The sequence below is a fragment of the Mytilus californianus genome, unplaced genomic scaffold (genome assembly GCF_021869535.1).
Source record: "Mytilus californianus isolate M0D057914Y unplaced genomic scaffold, xbMytCali1.0.p SCAF_1, whole genome shotgun sequence".
In the NCBI taxonomy this organism is placed as follows: Eukaryota; Metazoa; Mollusca; class Bivalvia; order Mytilida; family Mytilidae; genus Mytilus; species Mytilus californianus.
In genome coordinates, this window is record NW_026262581.1 from 3,702,382 (window position 1) to 3,724,087 (window position 21,706).

General features: G+C 33.0%; 1 protein-coding gene across 1 annotated transcript; it reads right to left on the reverse strand.

The window, feature by feature from the left end:
* Nucleotides 1-102: 102 nt before the first annotated feature.
* LOC127736075 (protein diaphanous homolog 1-like) lies at nt 103-21,471 on the reverse strand. The gene is made up of 4 exons (XM_052246616.1): nt 21,364-21,471; nt 12,172-12,250; nt 2,762-2,919; nt 103-968 (listed from the first exon to the last, which is right to left on the reverse strand). The coding sequence occupies exons 1-4, from the start codon at nt 21,422-21,424 to the stop codon at nt 769-771; spliced, it is 498 nt and encodes a 165-aa protein (XP_052102576.1). The 5' UTR covers nt 21,425-21,471; the 3' UTR covers nt 103-768.
* Between the last annotated feature and the right edge of the window lie 235 nt (nt 21,472-21,706).

Consider the following 21,706-nt stretch of genomic DNA (forward strand, 5'->3'; position numbering starts at 1 on the left):
CTAATATCTAATACTATTAATTATGATTTTAACCTTATTTTACATGATTTCCAAAGCATCAGTAAATACAGGTGAGCGACACAGGCTCTTGAGAGCCTCTAGTTTAATTTATGGTCAATTTATTTTGACATTTGCATTTTAAAGTTTAAATCGTTGCCAACCGATATACCTCAACACAAGACTTTCGTAGGTGCAATTTAGAGGTTTGAATTGAGGAAAAAATATAAATAATTCACCAAAAGGCGTGTTCCTCTAAGAACAGTAAATTGCAATAAATCTTTCTATGAAATATTATCAGCAAAACAGAAATTGATCATTAATTGTTATCCTTTTCACCATGAACGTTACAATATGTAGTGATATAGTTAGTCTTACCGAATTTGACTATTTACCGGATTTGTAATAACATAAGCAACACGACGGGTGCCACATATGGAGCAGGATCTGCTTACCTTTCCGGAGCACCTGAGATCACCCCTAGTTTTTGGTGGGGTTCGTGTTGCTTAGTCTTTAGTTTTCTTTGTTGTGTCATCTGTACTATTATTTGTCTGTTTGTCTTTTAATTTTGGCCATGGCGTTGTCAGTTTGTTTTCGATCTGTGAGTTTGACTGTCCCTCTGGTATCTTTCGTCCCTTTTTTTAGTCAAGTTTTTTTATACGTTTAGAGAATAGTAATTTTTTGAAAATTGTAATTTGATATTTATACAAGTCTATACTCTGTGAATATTAATCCGAAAGTTAGCCTTTGAAAATAGATCGAGGAATATAATCAATATTTCGGTGGTGGTGCCCCGTAACCTCCGTAAGCTGGTGGAGGAGGAGGCTGTGAGTAACCAAATTGTCCTTGGGGAGGAGGTGGTTGTGGGTAACCAAACTGTCCCTGAGAAGGAGGAGGGTATGCCATATTCTGTCCTGGTGGTGGGGGATAACTCATACCGGCTGGCTGATTTGGAAACGATGGCCCTGGAGCTGAAATATAAAAATAGAAAGTAGGAAACTAATTATGTTAAGAAGAAATAAAAATTCATTTGACTTGACTAAATTTAAAGACATTAATCTGAACCATTACTTAATATAATTATAAAGATAAATCAAATGGTATCTTATCCAACTCATTTGAATTTGATTTAAAAAAAACGAAACAAAAAACACAGCAACATCAAAACAAAATGTTTAAGAACTTTTTTTGCGTAAAATCCTTCAGATATAAGATTTAAAATTATTTAAAAGAGAGGCGAAAGATACCAAAGGGACATTCAAACTCATAAGTCGAAAATAAACTGAGAACGCCACATTTAAAAAAGAAAAAGACCAACATACAAACAATAGTACACAAAACACAACATAAAAAACTAAAGACTGAGCAACACAAACCCATCAGCTTTGGCATTGGCATCGGTCCAGTGTACATGATAGTCAGTTTAGTTTGTTGCGAATAATGTTAATCCTGGATTTTGATAACTATAAATATCTTTAACAGGAAGCTTAATACTAAAATTTAAGATAAGAGAGAGGATATTTCATTTCCTATTGTTAATTACCCATTTTTAGATGGTGATGTTCCCTTGGCGCCATCTTATGATGTTTACATATCTTAACTTGTTCGATTCGCTCGTGTATGCATCAACGTATTTTATTTTAACGAAAGAAATCTCCGTAAGACTGAAAATTTTTTACACCAGGGTTTTCGATATTACAAACTTTTCAAAACTTTTACTAAACTTTATCAGCTGTACAAGGACATCATTCGTAAATATAAATCAACATGCAGACATCTCATACGTTCAGGTATTTCACATCCCATCGTTTATGGTAATACTCTATACAAAGCACAAAAATGTCGCCATTCACCTCAAAAGCTAACCAAACCTTGAAACATAATTATTCAGAAGAGATATAGTTACGATACTGTTGTCAAGTCATTAAAGTTGGCATTTTTTGGAATTCATATTGATGCACTCATAGAGTCTTTACATCGGAAATAAACACATTTTTTCTAAAACCAGTTGTTGATATAAGTAAGAAGATGTGGTATGAGTGCCAATGAGACAACTCTCCATTCAAGCCCCAATAAATAAAAAGTTAACAATTATAGGTCAGAGAACGGCATTCAACACGGAGCCTTGGCTCACACCGAACAGCTAGCTATAAAGGCATGATACGGGTTATGTTCTTCTCGGATAATGTATGATGGCATGATACTAAACCCCTTACGGGAAGGATTGTGCTTAATTTTCATATGATGAAGACTTTATCTTATGATCAGATAAATTGAAGTCTGGAGCTGCCATGGCAGTCACTGCTAGCAGTCCTTTTTTTTAATTTATGGTGATCATTGTCTTCTTGCTTACTTTCTTCTGTTGCCTATTCTAACATCGGACTGGGACTTTTAAACTGAGTTTTACTGTGCGTGGGGGGTGGGGGGGTTGAGACATAAAAAAAAACATGATAAACTCCGCAGCATTTATGCGCCTGTCCCAAGTCAGGCACCTCTAGCCTTTGTTAGTCTTGTGTTTTTTTTTTTCTAATTTGGGTCATTTATATGTTTCGGAGTTTTGTGTGGCGTCCTTTTCACTGAACTAGTATACATAATTGTTTAGGGGACAGCTGAATCCCGCCTCCGGGTGCGGGATTTTCTCGCTGCTTTGAAGACCCATTTGGTGGCCTTAGACTGTTTCTATTCTTTGGTTGGGTTATTGTCTCTTTGACACATACCGGTACCCCGTTTCGATTCTCAATCTATAAGTTACTGTGTTACATACGTTGAGCCTGGACAGTAGTTATGGTTGCGGTTGGACGCACAACGGTTCCTCTATTCCCACTGGTTTTCGTTTGCTTGCATACTATCATAACAACAACAAAAACTATAACTCCAAAGATGATGCAACCAACAACTATCCCGGGAATAGCACCAGTCGGACTGAAATGTACAAGTGAATGATTACAAGTCTGATAAAAAAAGATACCTTTATTTGCCCTATTTACACAAAATGAAAGCATCCAGGTAATTTCTAAAATATTTTTTGCTGATTTGCATTAATTCACAGCCTTCAAATTTTCTAGAATAAGGATTGTACTTCTAATTTCTATTTTGTCTGTTTTAGCTTGTATTTCACTCTCGTTTGTAGAAATCTTAAGCTTGCAAGCAGGCCACTCCAGTCAGACCTATTGTCTACATTTAACTTGACTTAATAAGTCACATTTGTTGAAAAACCATATACACATAATACATGGAATAGTTAAATGAATGATAAGACATAAGTCAAAATTATGGAATGTTAATCCTAGTTGCAGTTGAAATCTTTTTTTAAGTAAAGTAACAATACAGTAACATATTGATTTCTGCCGGTTAGTCTACACTTTGAATTTGAGTCAATGTAAACGCGTGTGATATATTTTAGTGCACCGAACTTTTTAAGTTTACAAGAACTCAATATAATTGTTGTATTAAAAACTTGTTGATTGAGAAAAGCATATGGCTTTTTCAATATCACATCCGTATCAACCAGAGACACCAATACAATTCCAAGAGCTCGGTCAAAAGAGACAGACTCGGCTATGGCCCTAACTGCCGAGCAAAACTAAGATCTAGATGGAGCGCCTCCATCGCAAAAAACATACTATTGCCAAATGTCCCGCCTGCTTTGCAGTTGCCGAGGGTCACTCGATAACCAGTAAACAAGAAAAGGAATGCCGTAAACGGAAAAAGAGTGAGAGAGAAAATCCAATACCTCACGCTGGCCTTCCACAAAAGACTTGCTTGTTTGACGTGAAAGCAAAACCGACGATTATAATAGAAAAAATGGAAAACTAGGCGTTGAGATTACACAAGAGAACGGAAAGTTTGTCTTGATTTCCGGGATGGAAAGAACTTTGAATACTGAGAACAACGAGTAAATGACATCAGAAGATAGCTTAAAAGTACAATTTAAAGTTGAATGTATTGAAATAATGGGCGTGATAAGCCCTGACTCTAAAACATATTTAAGTTAAGAAAAAAATAGGATTTTAATAGTTTTTCTATTTAAGTCCTTATTGTTTTCAAAAATTATTATGTTTCCTAAATATCGTTGCAAGATTACTTGAAATTTACAATAGTGCTTTGCATAAAATTATCTGGTGCGTATTATATTTTCGATAACGTGTCGGAGTTTCAACGACGATGTCTCTGAAATTAACTTTCATTTTCAAACAATGAACTGGTGTGTGAGGAAAAGCAGCAATTTCAAAATTTTCGAACGCTCGTTACTCTCTTTGATTTGTTCCGTTTCAAACATGAATATGTACAAACAATAACAATCAGACTAAGGAATATCTGCCCATATCTGATTGTAGTAATGTGTATTACGTTTCGTAAGAGAACGCAGACTATTATTGAATACCCCGTATAGGACCTAACGTACATGTGTTAACCAAGTTTTTGGTATCTTAAAAAAATAAAGATTTTGACATATACGCAAATTGTGGCGAACGTAAGGAGTTAAGTCAATACTTATGTATGAATGTAGAAAGTGTTTTGGAATCAGTCCAGACAATTGTAATGTTGTTACTTGGAAATTTCACTGGTTAATTACTAAATGAGTAAAAAATGCTACTACACAAATTTCTGAGAATTGAGCAGAATACAAATTTAAAGAGGTTCAATCAATCACTTACTTTTTTTGTCCAATTTTTAAGACTAACACTGTTTAAGAATAAAAAAAATGGCAGGTTGTCAACGTATGTGACAGGCCAGATTAATTATAATTTAAGAAAACTCTTGGAGGAATATAAATTCATAGAGGTTCTCAGTTTTATAAAGATGGTACAATAAGTGTTTTATTTTTGTCTGTCCTAAAGCTTTTTAAATTTGGATAACAATAAACTGTTAAATTCTAAACCATTAAAACAGGTATAATATTTTTCAATTTAGCATATACAGCAAGCCATAAGTTGTCCGTCTCTTGTTTTTTTATAAAGAAAGATGAATTTAAAAAAGATTCCTTTGTCAAATCGTAAGAGATATTTGGTTTTGCTATGCCAGCAAAAAAAGAACAAAAATCACTTTGGGCGTACTGGTGCCTTTTTGCATTTTAATACGCAAACGATGCAGATATAGTTTACCTCAAATATATGAGGTGTTAATGCCAATGTTTTCTAATATCCGGGGTAGGGCTTAAAAAAACCTTTGCAGCGGTTTTCAGAGCAAGGATCAAGTAGATCCGGAGTAAAAAGGTCTCAGATTATAACTAAAGCAACAGTGTCACTAGGAAATCACATGTGAAAAGGTATAACAAAAATACCGAACCCCAAGAAAAATTTCAAAAATTCCCAAAAAACTGACAAAATCAAACGTTACACCTTATCAACCAATGGAACGAATTAAAAAACAACTGTCACATTCCTGACTTGGTACAGGCTTTTTCCGAAGAAATTGTAGGTTAAACCTGGTTTTATAGCTAGCTAAACCGCCTACTTGTACGACTGTTGTTCATATTTCCATTATGCTGACAAAATTGGGCGAGCAACCAAAACTGACATAATAGGTTAATATGACAATTTTTGGGATCCAGCAGCCCAAATTGTGAAAACATACATCCCAGACCTACACAACACAACAAACTAAAACATTCAAACAAACTTACAAATCAATCTAACAAAGACGTCAACAAAATCGTTTTTGTAGTTGATAGTAAATTTGACACAGACGCCAACAAAATTTTGTTGTTGTTCATAGTACATACATTATATAGTAAACATTTTCTCGATAAAGTACAAATTAAGTAAAATATGTACGGTTTCTAAAATTTCAAGGAATGACAGCGACAAGACTGCCACAATGAGTTCTTGGGTTCATTTCGATTTCGAAACAGGAACGATAGATGACTGGGGGTAGTAATCGTACCGTAAGTAATATGTTCAGAAATTATGAAAGAATGCTATGTAATTTTCAAAAATTGAATGGTCTTTAGTAATAAGAGGCGGAAGATACCAAAGGATATTCAAACTCGCAAGTCAAAGACAAATTGACAACGCTTTAGTAATTGATGTTATAGAAAAAAATTGTATCAACTGATTTTGTTACAGCATCAGTTTATTTCTGGTTACAATGAATAATTGGAAATTGGAAATGGTTACAGATATGAAATAATGTATACTTATGTGTTTTTTCTCCGATTTGTACAATATCAAAGATATTACACAATATGAGAATGTTCTGTTATCAGATTATTTTTATTGCTCCTCAGTGGCGCAGGAGAAATTGATTACCATAGATTCTATCTCTTGATCGAAATTCAAAGCAAACTTACAAATTGGGAGAATTTTTTGAGTCAGGTAAGTACAAAATATTTTCACTCTAATACTCATATGTTGAATCTTACTGCATGGATTCTCTCAACAGAAGTTAAAAACAAGAGGACTTTCTCAATCAGCTAAAACATTTTCTCAGTGCATCTTGACCAAAAAGGGACACAAAGATACTATTCAGCTAATTCGAACAGTTGAATAACTAGTATAGCGGCTAAAAGCTTGATCCCTATTCAGCAAATCTTTATCATGTTGCTGACTATCTACATTTGTTGGTTCTTTATTACAGTAAAGCACAATAGAGATCATTATAGGATACATGCTGTTTTTGCAACCTGTTGAAAATTGGGTCTAAGGGTATTAACCGAATGGGATTTAGAACAAGACCTTAAATCATTATAAAAATTGAATGAGACGGTGTTTTACAAAATTGTTGCATTTGTCAAGAAGATGCACTGATTTGAATTCAAAGGAAATAAAACATAATGCCATTATTTTTTAATGATAGGCTATCAAAACAAGATCTCATAAATCATTTTAAGGTTAAAATTCATTTCCCTCATAATAATTAGAACATTGGAGAGGACTTTGTATTTACACAGATAAATTATGACGTAAGGTAAATACATCTTATGGATGTTTTTAACTTTAATCACCTATATAATTGCGATGAGAACATGTTATAAACAAAACATATTTATTATATATAAATAGTAATTTCATGGTAAGTATATTTAACATTATAAAATCATGCAGTCTCTTCTTGAGATTCAAAAATATACAATTGATCGCATATAGTTTTACTCGAGAAAAAAATCGGGACTGCACTGAACCAGTTTGCGTGTTCAAAAGCGATCCAATTAGGACATTTAACCTGCTGTGCTGGAGGTTCGAAAATTTTGATTCTTTAATAAACGTTCTCTATCAAAATCCCCCACTACTGTATGCGATGCTATTCTAAATTAGCACATACTTACAACTTCTCGTTCAATCAAATTGCTTGAATTTGCGTTCTAAATTTCATAGTACATACCTTTTCCGTGTACTAAGTAACTATGCATGAATGACCACAAGGGTAAGATTTCATTGTATCGTAATCTAGAGATTAAAAACAAAAATTGCCACAATTAAATGATGTGTCCCAAATGAAAAAGAAATGTTTGTAATTAGTTTTCACATTGATTTTTAGATATCCTATTTTTAATATCTTTGGTTTTAAAAATCATTTTTTACAATTGCAAGTTTCTATCATTCAAATAAAGAATAACAAATATGGTCCTTAATACCTTGATTATAGTACAACGCTATCTTCTAATTGTGGTAATTTATCATCCATGCAATTACTTTGTACACAAAAAAGTATGTACTATGAAACCTTGTGAAGGGAAATTAAGGCAACTCGATGATGGTTTTTCTTAACTTTCTTAAGAAACTTGATCCATTTCATCATAAATCTAAAAACCGTGATAATGTCTGAAGGGAATGTGCCACCTATGTCTATATTCCGATAAAGCTTTTCGTTTTTACTTTGAAATGAAAAAAAAATCCATAATCATTCAAATTGATCTATTGGTAGTTGCTTTATAATGCCTAACCGCTAAACTATATATAGCACATATATCTATATTTTTCAAATTTATTAAGGCTTTAGTTTTACTATGAAATTGAACTTATGTTCAAATCATGTAAAGCTCCTCCTGCAATTGAATGTACATGTAGAATGACACCGCTATATTTCGATATACATACTTACACCAGCAGCTACCATTTTTTTCATTCTGGAGTCAAGGATCTTTAAAAATTACTTATTTTTATTTGCGATTGACTTTTTAACCGCTATTTTCCAAATTCGTGTTTACTGCATTTATAAACTCATGATCTGTCAAATCACTGTCACAAATTGAACAATATGATAGCTATGATACTAGTGAGCAAATTTACAAAACATAAATAAAGGTAACAGTAGTTTACCGGTGTTCAATAGTCATAATTCGATTAAGCAAAACCAAATCCGAGTAACAAACTAAAACCGAGGGAGACACATCAACTATAAGACGAAAACAACGGAACAACAGAAATACTGAACTACAACAAAATCAAACGCCAACATACATAGAAACGGACTGTAGATAACAACTGCCATATTCCTGACTTGGTATAGGACATTATAAGAAAAAATGGTGGGTTGAACCTGGTTTTGTGGCTAGCCAAACCTCCCGCTTATATGGCAATGTTAAAAATACCGCTAAAATGACAACACTACGTGACAGGAATACAGTACAAACAAACACAAGAACATTCAGCGCAGAGAAATACATAAATAAATAATATAATAGTACATTACAACATGTAAACCACAGAATAACAACGGACACCTCTCATTAATTTACGACAGCACACCAGGACATCACAAACGAAATATAAACTCCACGTCACATGAACGGATCAACGTCACAAAAAGTGACGTATTTTTTGTGACTTTTATATTATCACAGGTTAATTTCTAAAATTATAAAATAGATTTGTTTTATTTATAGACACGTACAAGAATATTAAATTGGGATTGAGTTTGTAATGGTGTTATTTTATGTATTTTCTAACCATGACAAGAATATTAAAATGGAATTGTGTTTGTAATGGTGCTATTATTTGTATTTTCTAATCATGTCGGTTTTTCTTCCAAATCAGATCTGTGTATAAACAAAAATATCCTGTGCATATAGTTGCTTTCAACTTAAAATCATAAAAATGAAATTGCTGATTTTTTTATCTTAACTTTTACATACATATATAAAAATAAAATAACTGTAATACAAGGCAAGATCATGAAAGACCAAACAGTTAACACACATGAAAACAAATAACATAAAACAAAAAGCCTGTATACGAACCACGAGTAACTCGACTATACTGACAAATAAGACATATGTGAAATGTACCGAAAATACAGAATTCAAACCACAAACGAAATAAACAGACAACAACTCAGCACAAAATGACCCACCAGACCCACACGTATAAGAAAGTAACAACAAAATGCCCGAAAGCGGGATACATAAATACCGAACTACGTCGTCTCCAAAAGCGAACATAAGACATAATAAAATACCTAACTGGACTTACAAAAGAAACATCATAGCTAAATACATGAATGTAGGATATATAAATACCGAGACACGTCGTATAGCAATGCGAATTCACACTCGGCAAAACAGTAATATTCGGGAATAGGTCACGTTCGGTACTATGCAGACCAAACGACGAGGATGGTAAACCACAGTCTAAGATGTGGTAAAAATGTCGTTAGTCAGTTTAGACACAGACACATCGTATAGATCAACCAATTCGTGATGGTGTCCAAAATAATTTACGGGGTGTCATTTTTAATCTTTCCTCCTCATAACTCTGTTGAGCAGTTTTTGCGTAAGGAGCACACTCCTGTATATGAAGTCCGTATAGTGTAAACATGCACGACCATAACATATCAATTGAGATATGTAAACACCATACGACGGGGCAGAGGGTATGTTACTGCTGAGAAATGGGAAATTGATAATTGGGAAGTTGAAATCATCCCGTTTGTCATAGATTTTAGTCTGAAGTCGTCCATCTGTGTCAATATTGGGGAAAAGATCAAGATATGAAGCAGTCCTTCTAGTATCAGTGGTATCCTTAATTTCAAGTTCACTGGGATATATGAGATGCAAGTACTGACTGAAATATGGGTAATTCAGTGATGGGACATCATCAATATATCTGAAAGTAAAATTAAAGAATTTCGCAAGTTGCTTTTTCTTTTTGTCTTTAAGAAGGTTCTGAATGAATTCTGCTTCATACGAGTACAAAAACAAATCGGCCAGTAAGGGTGCACAATTATTACCCATTGGAATACCGACTGTCTGTTGAAATATCAATCCTCCAAACACAACAAATATATTGTCGACCAAAAAGTCCAGCATTTTGATAATATCATCTTCCGTGTATATTTTCTGTTAGAATCAGTGTGGTTCTTCACAAAATAAGAATTATTTTGACCCAAAACAAGAAATTTATATCTACGATTACCATTTTTATGGAAAAAGCCCTGTTTAATGAGATGGTGAAGTCGATCTTTCAATTGAGCATGGGGAACAGTGGTGTAAAGCGTAGGAAAATCAAAGGTCTTAATATTGCTGCAAAATTGCAGAGATTGTGATCTAAGATTTAGCAGTAGATCTTTAGAATTTTTAAGAATCCACATCTGATTAACACCACTGGTTGAATATATCTCATCACAATATTTCTGAAGGCCATCTTTTACTGTCGAAAGAATAGTAGTTAGCACTTTAGAAAAAATGTTTAGTCGAACATCTTGATGATCCAGCCATGTATCGTTCTTTATAAGGAGTTTTGTGAAGTTTTGGTATCCAGTATAATGACGGTAGATTTTCCTCGTCTTCTTTGATGTTAATACCAAAAGAAAGAAGGACAGTTTTGTGATTTTTTAAAATGTCATCCTTTGTAAATGATGTTAAGGAAAATGTAGGATTACAAGTTTTGCTGTTTATTCCAAGCTCTTTTGTGAGACATTCCAAATAATGGTTTTTACATATGAAGACAATATTATTGGAGGTTTTATCTACTGGAACAACGACATATTTGTCATAAAACTTAGTTGATTAACTGCCACCTATATCTATATTCTGATAAAGCTTTTCGTTTTTACTTTGAAATGAAAAAAAATCTATAATCTTTCAAATTGATCTATTGGTAGTTGCTTTATAATGCATAACCGCTAAACTATATATGGCACATATATCTATATTTTTCAAATTTATTATAGCTTTAGTTTTACTGTGAAATTAAACTTTTGTTCAGATCATGTAAAGCTCCTACTGCAATTAAATTATATTATTATGCCTGTTTTGAGGCAATTGATTTTGTCATCTTACCATGTACATGTAGAAAGACACCGCTATATATCGATTTACATACTTATTTTGTATTTATATTGTATCATAGATCAAATTTATTTGTTCAGTGTATGTTCACTGGTGTTAATATGTCTTTTGATTGAGTTAAGCCATTTCAATTGATATTTTATAGTGTGTCTTTCTATGTTGTGATGTTACACTATTGTTTCAGATAAGGGTGAAGGTTTGGTACCATTAAAACGTTTAAACCCGCTGCAATTGTTTGCACCTGTCCTAAGTCAGGAATCTGATGTTCATTAGTTGTCGTTTGTTGATGTGGTTCATAAGTGTTTCTCCTTTTGCGTTTTTATATAGATTAGACCGTTGGTTTTCCCGTTTGAATGGTTTTACACTAGTAATTTTTGGGGCCCTTTATAGCTTGCTGTTCGGTGTGAGCCAAGTATCCGTGTTGAAGACCGTACTTTGACCTATAATGGTTTACTTTTATAAATTTTGACTTGGATGGAGAGTTGTCTCATTGGCACGCATACCAGCTTCTTATATCTATTTACACCAGGAGCTACCCTCTTTTCATTCTTGAGTCAAGTATATTTTAAAATTACATATTTGTATGTGAGATTGACTTTTAAACCGTGATCTGGTAAATTACTGTCATAAATTGAACAAATATGATAGCTATGATACTAGTGAGTAAATTTACAAAACATAAAACTTAGTTGATTAACTCCGTTTTACAAACACCTGTGATACAAGTAGTCAGACAAAATAAACTATCAATAGACAAATCAAAAAATTACTTGTGTTGTAAATATATGCTAAATTGGATAGTCTATGAAAAGGTATATACTATGAAATTAAGTGCTCGGTGCAAGCCCCTCGCTCTTAATTGCATAGTACATACCTTCTCATAGACTAACCGATACATAGATATTCGAAACAAAATATTGTATAACCATCTTAAATATACTCACAAAGAAGAAGAAGAGGAATCACAATAGTAGTAGGAGTAGTATGAGCTGTAATAACAGTAGCCGGCTGTGACTGGTATAACTATATAAGAATATAAAACATAGTCATAGTCATGATAAAGTAGCTAACTGTGACTGGTGTAACTATATACGAATATGAAACATAATCATAATCATGATAATGTAGCTGGCTGTGATTGGTATAACTATATACGAATATGAAACATAATAATGATCTTGATAAAGTAGTGGCTGGGACTGGTAATATAAAACATAATCATAGTCATGATAAAGTAGCTGGCTGTGACTGGTATTGATATATATGAATATAAAACATAATCATAATCATGATAAAGTAGCTAGCTGTAAATAGACATTTGCGGAAACTGTCATACACCTACGATTAGGATTACAATTACACTCTCAGGTAGCATTTAAATCTTGGGTCGTCTCAAAACGCAAATATAAACTTTCGTTCAAAAGCAGTCTAACTCCTATGATGTTTTTTTCTATAGTTGAACAACGGGTTTTTTTTAAAGAAATATATGAAGTAACGTGTACACATTAATTATTGCACATGGTGTTATCCAGGTTCAACATGCTGTTAATGTACGGAGTATGATAGAATGGAAAAACATCATTTAATAAATTTTACGTGAGACATAAAAACAATCGTATTGTCGTTGGCTATGTGAAAAGAAAGGGCGATCAACAAAGGAGCATGATAGACAATGTAGACAATATTTAATGTTTATGCTAAGACATACATTTTCCATATTTTTTGTAAGAAAATGAGAGGATACAAAGGTTGGGTGCTTAAGAACTATTTATTTTTCATGGCATGATACATGCCGATTGGTATATATTTATTATCTTTTATTTTTTTCTGAATTGGGCAAACACTTTTGTCCACGTTTTTGGTATAAAAAAATCAAAAATATTCGAAAAAAAAATACAATACCGTTATCAATGAACATCTTTGTGTCAGACTCTTATAGAAATGTATAGTAGGTGACTGTACTCAAATAGTTAGAATTTTACTATCTTTCTTTTCAATTTTTTAAATAAGACCAATACCAGGTCTGATCCTGCGTCACTGCATGTAATTGATTGATGTTGTTTGTATTTTGAAGCGTACCTGACCATTCCCTTTCATTGAAGACAAGAAAACTTTTGACTAGCATTTTCCTTAATAATGAGTGTTGTAAAATTTCAAACTATTGGAAAACAGGAAGTGGCTTCATGGTCGACTTAAAATTTGCTTACACGCTGCAACTCATAATTATCAAGTTGTATCAAATCATTCCCTTCCATACAAGCCAAAAAAACTTTGACGAAAATTTATCTCGTGCAATGAGTCTTGTCAAATTTCAAACTATCGGCAACAGGAAGTGGCTGCACGGCAGATGTAAAAATATCATACACGCTCGCTGCAACTCATAATTTTTAAGCTGCAGACCAAATATACAATCATTCCCTTCGATAGAGGCCAGAAAAGCTTTGAGAAAAGTTTTATATGCAAGGTCTTTCGGACGAACGGACGGACGGACAGAGACGAGCCGTTACTAGACCTGTTTTTGCCTCCAGCGACGCAGGTAAAAATAACTACCGGGTTCTGAGTTAATTGTTTTTATGCAATTTTTATAGAGATCTTGGGAATCATGTGAGTATAGACGATTTTTTTTACGGTGTAGATAATTCCTTCTTTCCCATGCACATGGATGGTCTAGTCTGCTCGAGGCATGAGCAGTAACTCATGAGCCGAGACCGGTACAATTTTCTAAAAAATGTACTTTCGAGTGCACTTCTGACGATCACACAAAGTTTATCCGCATTTTTTTCCGTTGATTCAAAGGGATAAAAGGTGCAAAGGTATATCAGACGAGAAGAAATTGTTAAAAACAATCAAACACTGTTTAAGACAGTTAGGGAGCAGTTTCGGATTCAAAAGTGAAAACGTAATAATGAAGGACATAAAAAATTAAAAAGCACTGCTCTACGGCGGGCTTAATAATTATATTGTGTTACTTGCTTATCGCATTTTCCCGTTATTTTCAAGTGCACTGTTTGTAGAGTACCCTCTGAACGAAATTTCTTCTGATTTTTAAAATAAGGTAAGATACAATTTTGGTTATACATTTTATAAAGAGAAGTACTTTGTTTCTCGGGGAACGCGTATGGTTCTCCGCATCTTTTGTTCGGCGACAAAATATATCTGAACAGACATTCAGTATTGACGCCTGATACAAGACAACAGATTGTTCGAAAACACCAGAATAAGTAGAGTAAGCCTAAAAAATTAAATAGACTTATTGCACTCTATAGAGTAAAGCTTGAACACGCCATCGGAAAATAATTAAAATACAAAGATTTTTTGGTGACATATCCAATACACCGATTCAAATCTGTTGTGACAATTAACTATGTGTGGCAATTGCGCTGCATTGGTGTGTCTTTGGAATGAATTATTTACATAACGAAAAAAAAATCATTTGTTTTAACTAGGTATATCTGTTGTTACCTTTTTGTATTTTGAGATGACCCCTTGTTTTTCGTCAACTGTAATCGTAAGTCTAATTGTAATCCTAGGCATAGACCTAGTTTCCGCAAATGTCTAATAGTATAACTATATACGAATATAAAACATAATTATGATCTTGATAAAGTAGCTAGCTGTGACTGGTGTAACTATATACGAATATGAAACATAATAATGATCTTGATAAAGTAGCTGGCTGGGACTGGTATAACCATATACGAATATAAAACATAATCATAGTCATGATAAAGTAGCTGGCTGTGACTGGTATTGATATATACGAATATAAAACATAATCATAATCATGATAAAGTAGCTGGCTGTGACTGGTATAACTATATACGAATATAAAACATAATCATATTCTTGATAAAGTAGCTAGCTGTGACTGGTTTAACTATATACGACTATGAAACATAATCATAATCATGATAATGTAGCTGGCTGTGACTGGTATAACTATATACGAATATGAAACATAATAATGATCTTGATAAAGTAGCTGGCTGTGACTGGTATAACTATATACGAATATGAAACATAATAATGATCTTGATAAAGTAGCTGGCTGGGACTGGTATAACTATATACGAATATAAAACATAATCATAATCATGATTAAGTAGCTGGCTGTGACTGGTGTAACCATATACTAATGTAAAACATAATCAGGATCATAATAAAGTAGCTGGTTGTGACTGGTGTAACTATATACAAATATAAAAAGAAAGTCTTTTGTAAAATTTTGCTTTATAGTTTCAGCGGAGAATTTTTTTTCACAAGTCTGACGTAATTTTACACAAAAGGAACACGATTGGTTAGTTTTATTTAGACTTCCCTAAAAAGGAATTTGACACTCGAAATAATGTGAACAGTATCGGGTTTAATCGTATGTTCAGTCGAGCTCTTGCCGACAAAAACCAAAGTATTTAAACCACGCCCCTTGTCGAAGTCAACAAACACAACGAATCATGGAGAGCAGCCCCCGTTCGCGAAAAATCGAATACTTTTACAAGCTTTGAGACATGTAAGAATTAATAACCGATTTGCTTATGGTGTTTTCTCTTTAAAGAAAAATAATTAAACATCGAAATACTTTTATGTACGACTGATACGTTTCGTAATGATTTGTCCCTCATTGACGAAAATGGCGGCAGATTTTGAAAAAAAAAAATCACTCGAATTTGAGCCGTTTCATTGTTATCTTCTACTTTCCTGAATTAAAAAGTAACATGACCATGTACACGAATCCAAGAGGCCTGCCTTCGGTGATGCCTTTAGTTCGTTCGCCAGGAAAGGGATTTATTAAATAAGAACTTAGTGTTCAACTATTAAATATGTCCTAATGTTAATAAAGTTAACACGTAGACGCGTTCAATAGTCCTGTACGACTTTTTGAACACACAGAACATGAACAAAACCAAAGTGTTAAGATTAAGAACAACTGATGTTCACTTTCAGAACAGTTGCCGAACGTGTTCAAAGTGGTGGTATATGTTCTGTTTTCAAGCGTACATAATTTTTCATTAATACTTAACTTAAACTGGTATAACAAAAACTACATTATATTCAGACAAAATAACAACTCTTTATGTAATCAACTGAGCATATATGAAAAAAAAGTGCATCAAACGCCTTAAAATATCATACGTAACAGTATATACATCACTGAAATCACATGTATTAAATATATAATTTTATTTGAAACCAACATAAATATATAACGAATAATGATTATTTTTTTCTTCATGACTAAGAGTTACTACATCTTCTGTATCGTATCCAAAGTACATGACAATGTGATAAGTAGACAGTTTATCAGTCACAACAAATGTTCAAAATTTGCAATTGAATCGGATATTTTCAGTGCAGGCTTATATCAGCAATGCCTGGGACGAGTTTGAGAATAGTCATTGATCATTTATTTTAACAGGAGTTATGTTCCTTGGACATGTAACTTCTATAGGAACATTTCATTGCAGTACAATTCTTGCCAGATTTTTATGACATATGTATCAAAGGTTGTTATCAGCAATGTCTCAGACAACTATTTTTGAAGGTGTTATACCCATTGGAAACATTTAGTGTATGGAAAATTGCATTGCAAACGTTCTCACACCTACATTTCTTGTCGGATTGTTTAAAAATTTATATCGATGGTTTACTTTAGCAATGTCTGCTATGAGTTTGAAAATCAGTGCTTATTAATTAACTTTATATTGAACATTGCATTTTATGCACTCTCACGCCTACGTTTTTGTCCGATTTTTATGATGCCAATATCAAAGGTTTACACAAACAAGGTCTTAAAAGAATGCCAACCAACTTTTTTTTAGTTATTGCCTTTGGTCAGTTAAAATATGTTCATAGAGGTAGAGGACATTGGACCGCTGATCTTATTTATTTGTTTTACTGATTTTAAAATATCAAATTCAAGTTTGATTTATAATGCTTATTCCTTCATTCATGTTTTAATAATTTTAAAGAGAATATTTTTTTTAAAGTTCACTCATTTCACTGGAGTAATTCAGCAAATTTATGAATGTGTAAATTGTCGAAGACTAAATATTGTAATTTTTTTGTTGTTTCAAAAGAAGGGAAATCATGATTCTATCATAAGTAAAATATGTATATAACCTTTCAAATAAGACTAATGCATTTTTGTCCCTCTATGCTAAATTTACAAGAATCATGTAAATATTGTAATAATGTATCAAAATTGACTTCAACATGCATAGTGCAATTTAACATTCTTTGTATGTCTATAGTTATTCAAAAGTCTTCGAATAATATCAATTATACTCATAAGCAATTAAATTCCGCGAGGTTTCAAATGCTTCTCTGATGGAAATAAATGTTCATAGTTATAGTCCTTGATATTCACTTTTGATGGAGATCATTATCTGCAAGTTAATGGAACTGTTATGGGCACCAAAATGGCTCCATCATATGCCAACATATTTATGGGCAAATTAGAAAAACAACTCCTTGAATCTTCCATCGAAAAACCGCTTTCCTGGTTTAGATTTATAGATGATGTGGATATGAAATGGAATAAAAGTGACGAGGATTTAGATACATTCATCACTCATGCCAACAACATACATCCAAGTATTAAATCTACTCATGAGAAATCTAAATCCAAAATCACCTTCCTCGATACCTCCAGCTCGCTCACAGATGGCATCATATTCACTGATCTATATTCTAAGCCTACTGACACTCACCAATATCTGTCCCCTAAAAGTTGCCATCCTGCTCATTGTACTAAGAGCATCCCGTACAGTCAGGCACTCAGAGTCAAGCGAATATGTTCCAACACAGAAACAACTAAAAACAACTACGTCAACTCGAAACCCGCTTGAAGAGAAGGGGCTACAAACACAGAACTATCCAAAAAGGTTTTCAGTAAGCGGAAACTATTCCAAGGTATAAACAGTTAGAATACAAATATAAAAAGAAAAAGAAAAGGACTCCATATGTTCTTACTTACCACCCATCTCTCAAAAACAGCTTCGGTGTCATTCGTGAGCATTGGAAAACAGTTGAAAAGAATTCCAAACTATCCAAGATTTTTCCCGAGCCTCCCATGATAGCTCTTAGGCAACCCAATAGTCTGCGGAACCTGCTGGTGCGGGCTGAAGTGTCTGATAATAGAAGTACTTCTGGAGAATGTCGTTCGTGTGATGAAAAACGCTGCAAATGCTGCCTACAGATGTATTACTCATCAACTTTTCACAGTAAGGCAACCGAAAATAACTATAGGATATTTTGCAATGTTAACTGCAAAAGTATGAATGTTATTTACATTCTAGAATGTTCAGTTTGTGGCCTCCAATATGTTGATGAGTCAAAGCAGCCTTTCCACAAACGCATCAATGGCCATAGGAGTGATATCTCTAAGAAGCCACTTCTCCCAGTTTCTCAGCATTTCAGACAGTCTGGTCACAAACTTGATGACTTTAACCGCATGAAGATCCTAGTGATTGAACAGAACATTCACTGGAGTGATGCCCAGCGACAGGTTCGGGAAAGCTTTTGGATAAAGGAACTAAATGTACATCATCCAAACTGCATCAATAAAAAATACTAAGTTTTATTTTCACTCATTTTGGGATGTAAATATACACAATCACGTATATTTGAGTATTGAGTTTTGTTTTATATTATGATGTTCAGGATTTTGGATTAAATCAATAGACCAAAACTTACCTGTATTACTGAGCTATTTTTATACATATAATCAGTATTGTTAAAATTATTGACACTGCAGAAGGCTATTTGTTAAGCCGAAATATTTGTCAACACAATTTAATAACAACATCTTCGTATAATACCATCTTATATTAGTATCGTTGTGCAAATCTCTAGACTTATATATATACAAGTCTAAATTGAAAACAACGTTCAAAACTATGATTGCGTTGGATAAAACCGCAATTTTTATACGTGTGCATGCAAAACAAATTTCTTGTTAGAGGGGTCTAAATACAGCACAAACAACATTTTCCAAAAGACCAAAAAAGTGAAAAAGTATATTTTAACAAAACGCATTTGACTAACAGGTCGAACAACAAATGTTCTTTAACCCTGCTGACTGCCATTGGCGATTGCCAAAAAAACGGATCACAAGATGTAACAAAATGGATCTGATAATTAATTTTTTACTAAACAGAAAACAATAAACTTGCGGAAAAGATGGTTACCGCAAAAATGAGGTGCAAAAATTTGTACACCATATCCGGATTTCAACAATTAATGTCTCTTCAGTGATGTTAGGAATCGAAACGGTTATTGGAAGGCCACATAATTTACCTCAATTTGGGATAGACTCTTGAATTTTGAGGAGTCAAAATAGGATGAACGGGTCATATAAACCCGAAGGCAAATATAATACAAGCCCAAACGAAAAAAATATAAACAAGTCTAAATTGAAAACAACGTTCAAACCTATGATTGCGTTGGATAAAACCGCAATTTTTATACGTGTGCATGCAAAACAAATTTCTTGTTAGATAGGTCTTAATACAGCATGAAGTCTAAATTGAAAACAACGTTCAAACCTATGATTGCGTTGGATAAAAACCGCAATTTTTATACGTGTGCATGCAAAACAAATTTCTTGTTAGAGGGGTCTAAATATAGCACAAACAACATTTTCACAAAGACCAAAAAAATGAAAAAGTATATTTTAACAAAACGCATTTGACTAACAGGTCGAAAAACAAATGTTCTTAAACACTGCTGACTGCCATTGTCGATTGCCAAATAAACGGATCACCGATGTAATAAATGCATCTTAATTATAAATTTAATACTAAACAGAAAACAATAAACTTGCGGAAAAGATGGTATACCGCAAACAAAAGGTGCAAAGGTTTTTGTACACCATATCCGGATTTCGATAATTAATATCTCTTCAGTGATGTTGGGAATCGAAACGGTATTTGGAAAGCCATACAATTTTCCTCAATTTAGGATAGACCCTTGAATTTTGAGGAGTCAAAATAGGATGAACGGATCATATAAACCCGAAGGCAAATATAATACAAGCCCAAACGAAAAAATATAAACAAGTCTAAATTGAAAACAACGTTCAAACCTATGATTGCGTTGGATAAAAACCGCAATTTTAATACGTGTGCATGCAATATATATATATATATATATATAAAACACAATGAATTTTAATCCCAAAATGTCAAAATTGTGAATTTTAAGTAAAAGTCCAAAATAATATGAGAAGTAAAAGCTGGGTCACATATTCCGAAGAAAGTAAGAGCTAGTTTTTTTTTAAATCCACGGTATTATTTAGAGGTTAATTCAATTTAAATTAAAGAGTTTGTAAAATTGACATTTATGTTCTTTTTGTATGTGTCGATGGTGGACACTGAAAGTTCACATGTTTTTTTTTTTACTTCAGTTTTCATTAAAATATTTTAGTTTAAAGTATTTAAACAAGGCATTTTAATGTATTAACTAAGTAATGGTTAACAAAGCCGAATTGTTTTCTTTAATCCTTTATTTAATCGGGTCAAATCAACAATGCCTATAGTTGTTGTCTACTGGTTTTATTATTAAGTTTTATAAATAACATGATAAAATGGATATAAATACGTCACAACGACAGTTAACTAACAACTAAAAACTTTTATACTTTTGATTACCTTGTATGTGTTAGAGTCAAAATAGTTTGAATTAATTGTTTTAGATTGTATGCGTCATTTCCTTGTCTATTGGAATACGTAGGTCTGGCATGTGTCTTTTAATTTGTATAGTTGGTGTATATGTACGTAGATGAAGATTTTTAATTCCTTTTTTTACCAGTTGGGTCTATGTCTTACCTGTATTTCCTAGAGGGGGAAACATGAGGCAATCAAACAACTTCTTGAAAAGACTGACAAAGCCAGGACAAAAAAGACAACTGACGGATAGACAAACTCAAATTATAATATTACACTGAAAACAAAAGTTTGAGCAAGACTACAAATCCAGTTGAAAATTTTGAAAATTCAAAATCAAATTTATGCTTTATATAAAACCCTTTTCTGTGTTAACTTTTCAGAGCCAGAACTCCGGTGGTAATTTTGTTTTTTTCATTACATAAAACTTCAAATAATGATTAACTTTAAATAAGAATAAATAAAATGTTCTACCTTCATTTAGTATACAGATAGCAATAATGAGAATCCAGTTTAGGTCAGTCATTTTGGACATTCATGTACATAGGTATATGGTTTCTTTTGAATTTAAATACGTCACAGTGATACAAAAGGCTAAAAATATTCAATAAGTTTAAATATTTGTATTACGTATTAGAAGAAGACGTATTTAAATGGTCAGTACATGGATGCAAAGTGTATTTCGTGTAACGAACGTAAACACAACGAAACTGATACACGGTTTATGACCCCTTCTGTAGGCCTGTGTATTACGAAATTTTCAAAGTGCAATTATATCAAAACATCAAGAAAACTCAAGAAAAGAGACATGCTAGTC

What these genes read in the sequence shown, in the direction of transcription:
- LOC127736075 (XM_052246616.1), bottom strand. Translation starts at nt 21,424, where the DNA reads ATGTCCAAAATGACTGACCTAAACTGGATTCTCATTATTGCTATCTGT. An exon ending in GATTCCTCTTCTTCTTCTTT is followed by an intron (nt 2,920 to 12,171) that starts GTGAGTATATTT and finishes TGTACATTTCAG; the next exon opens with TCCGACTGGTGCTATTCCCG. An exon ending in AACTACTGTCCAGGCTCAAC is followed by an intron (nt 969 to 2,761) that starts GTATGTAACACA and finishes TTTATATTTCAG; the next exon opens with CTCCAGGGCCATCGTTTCCA.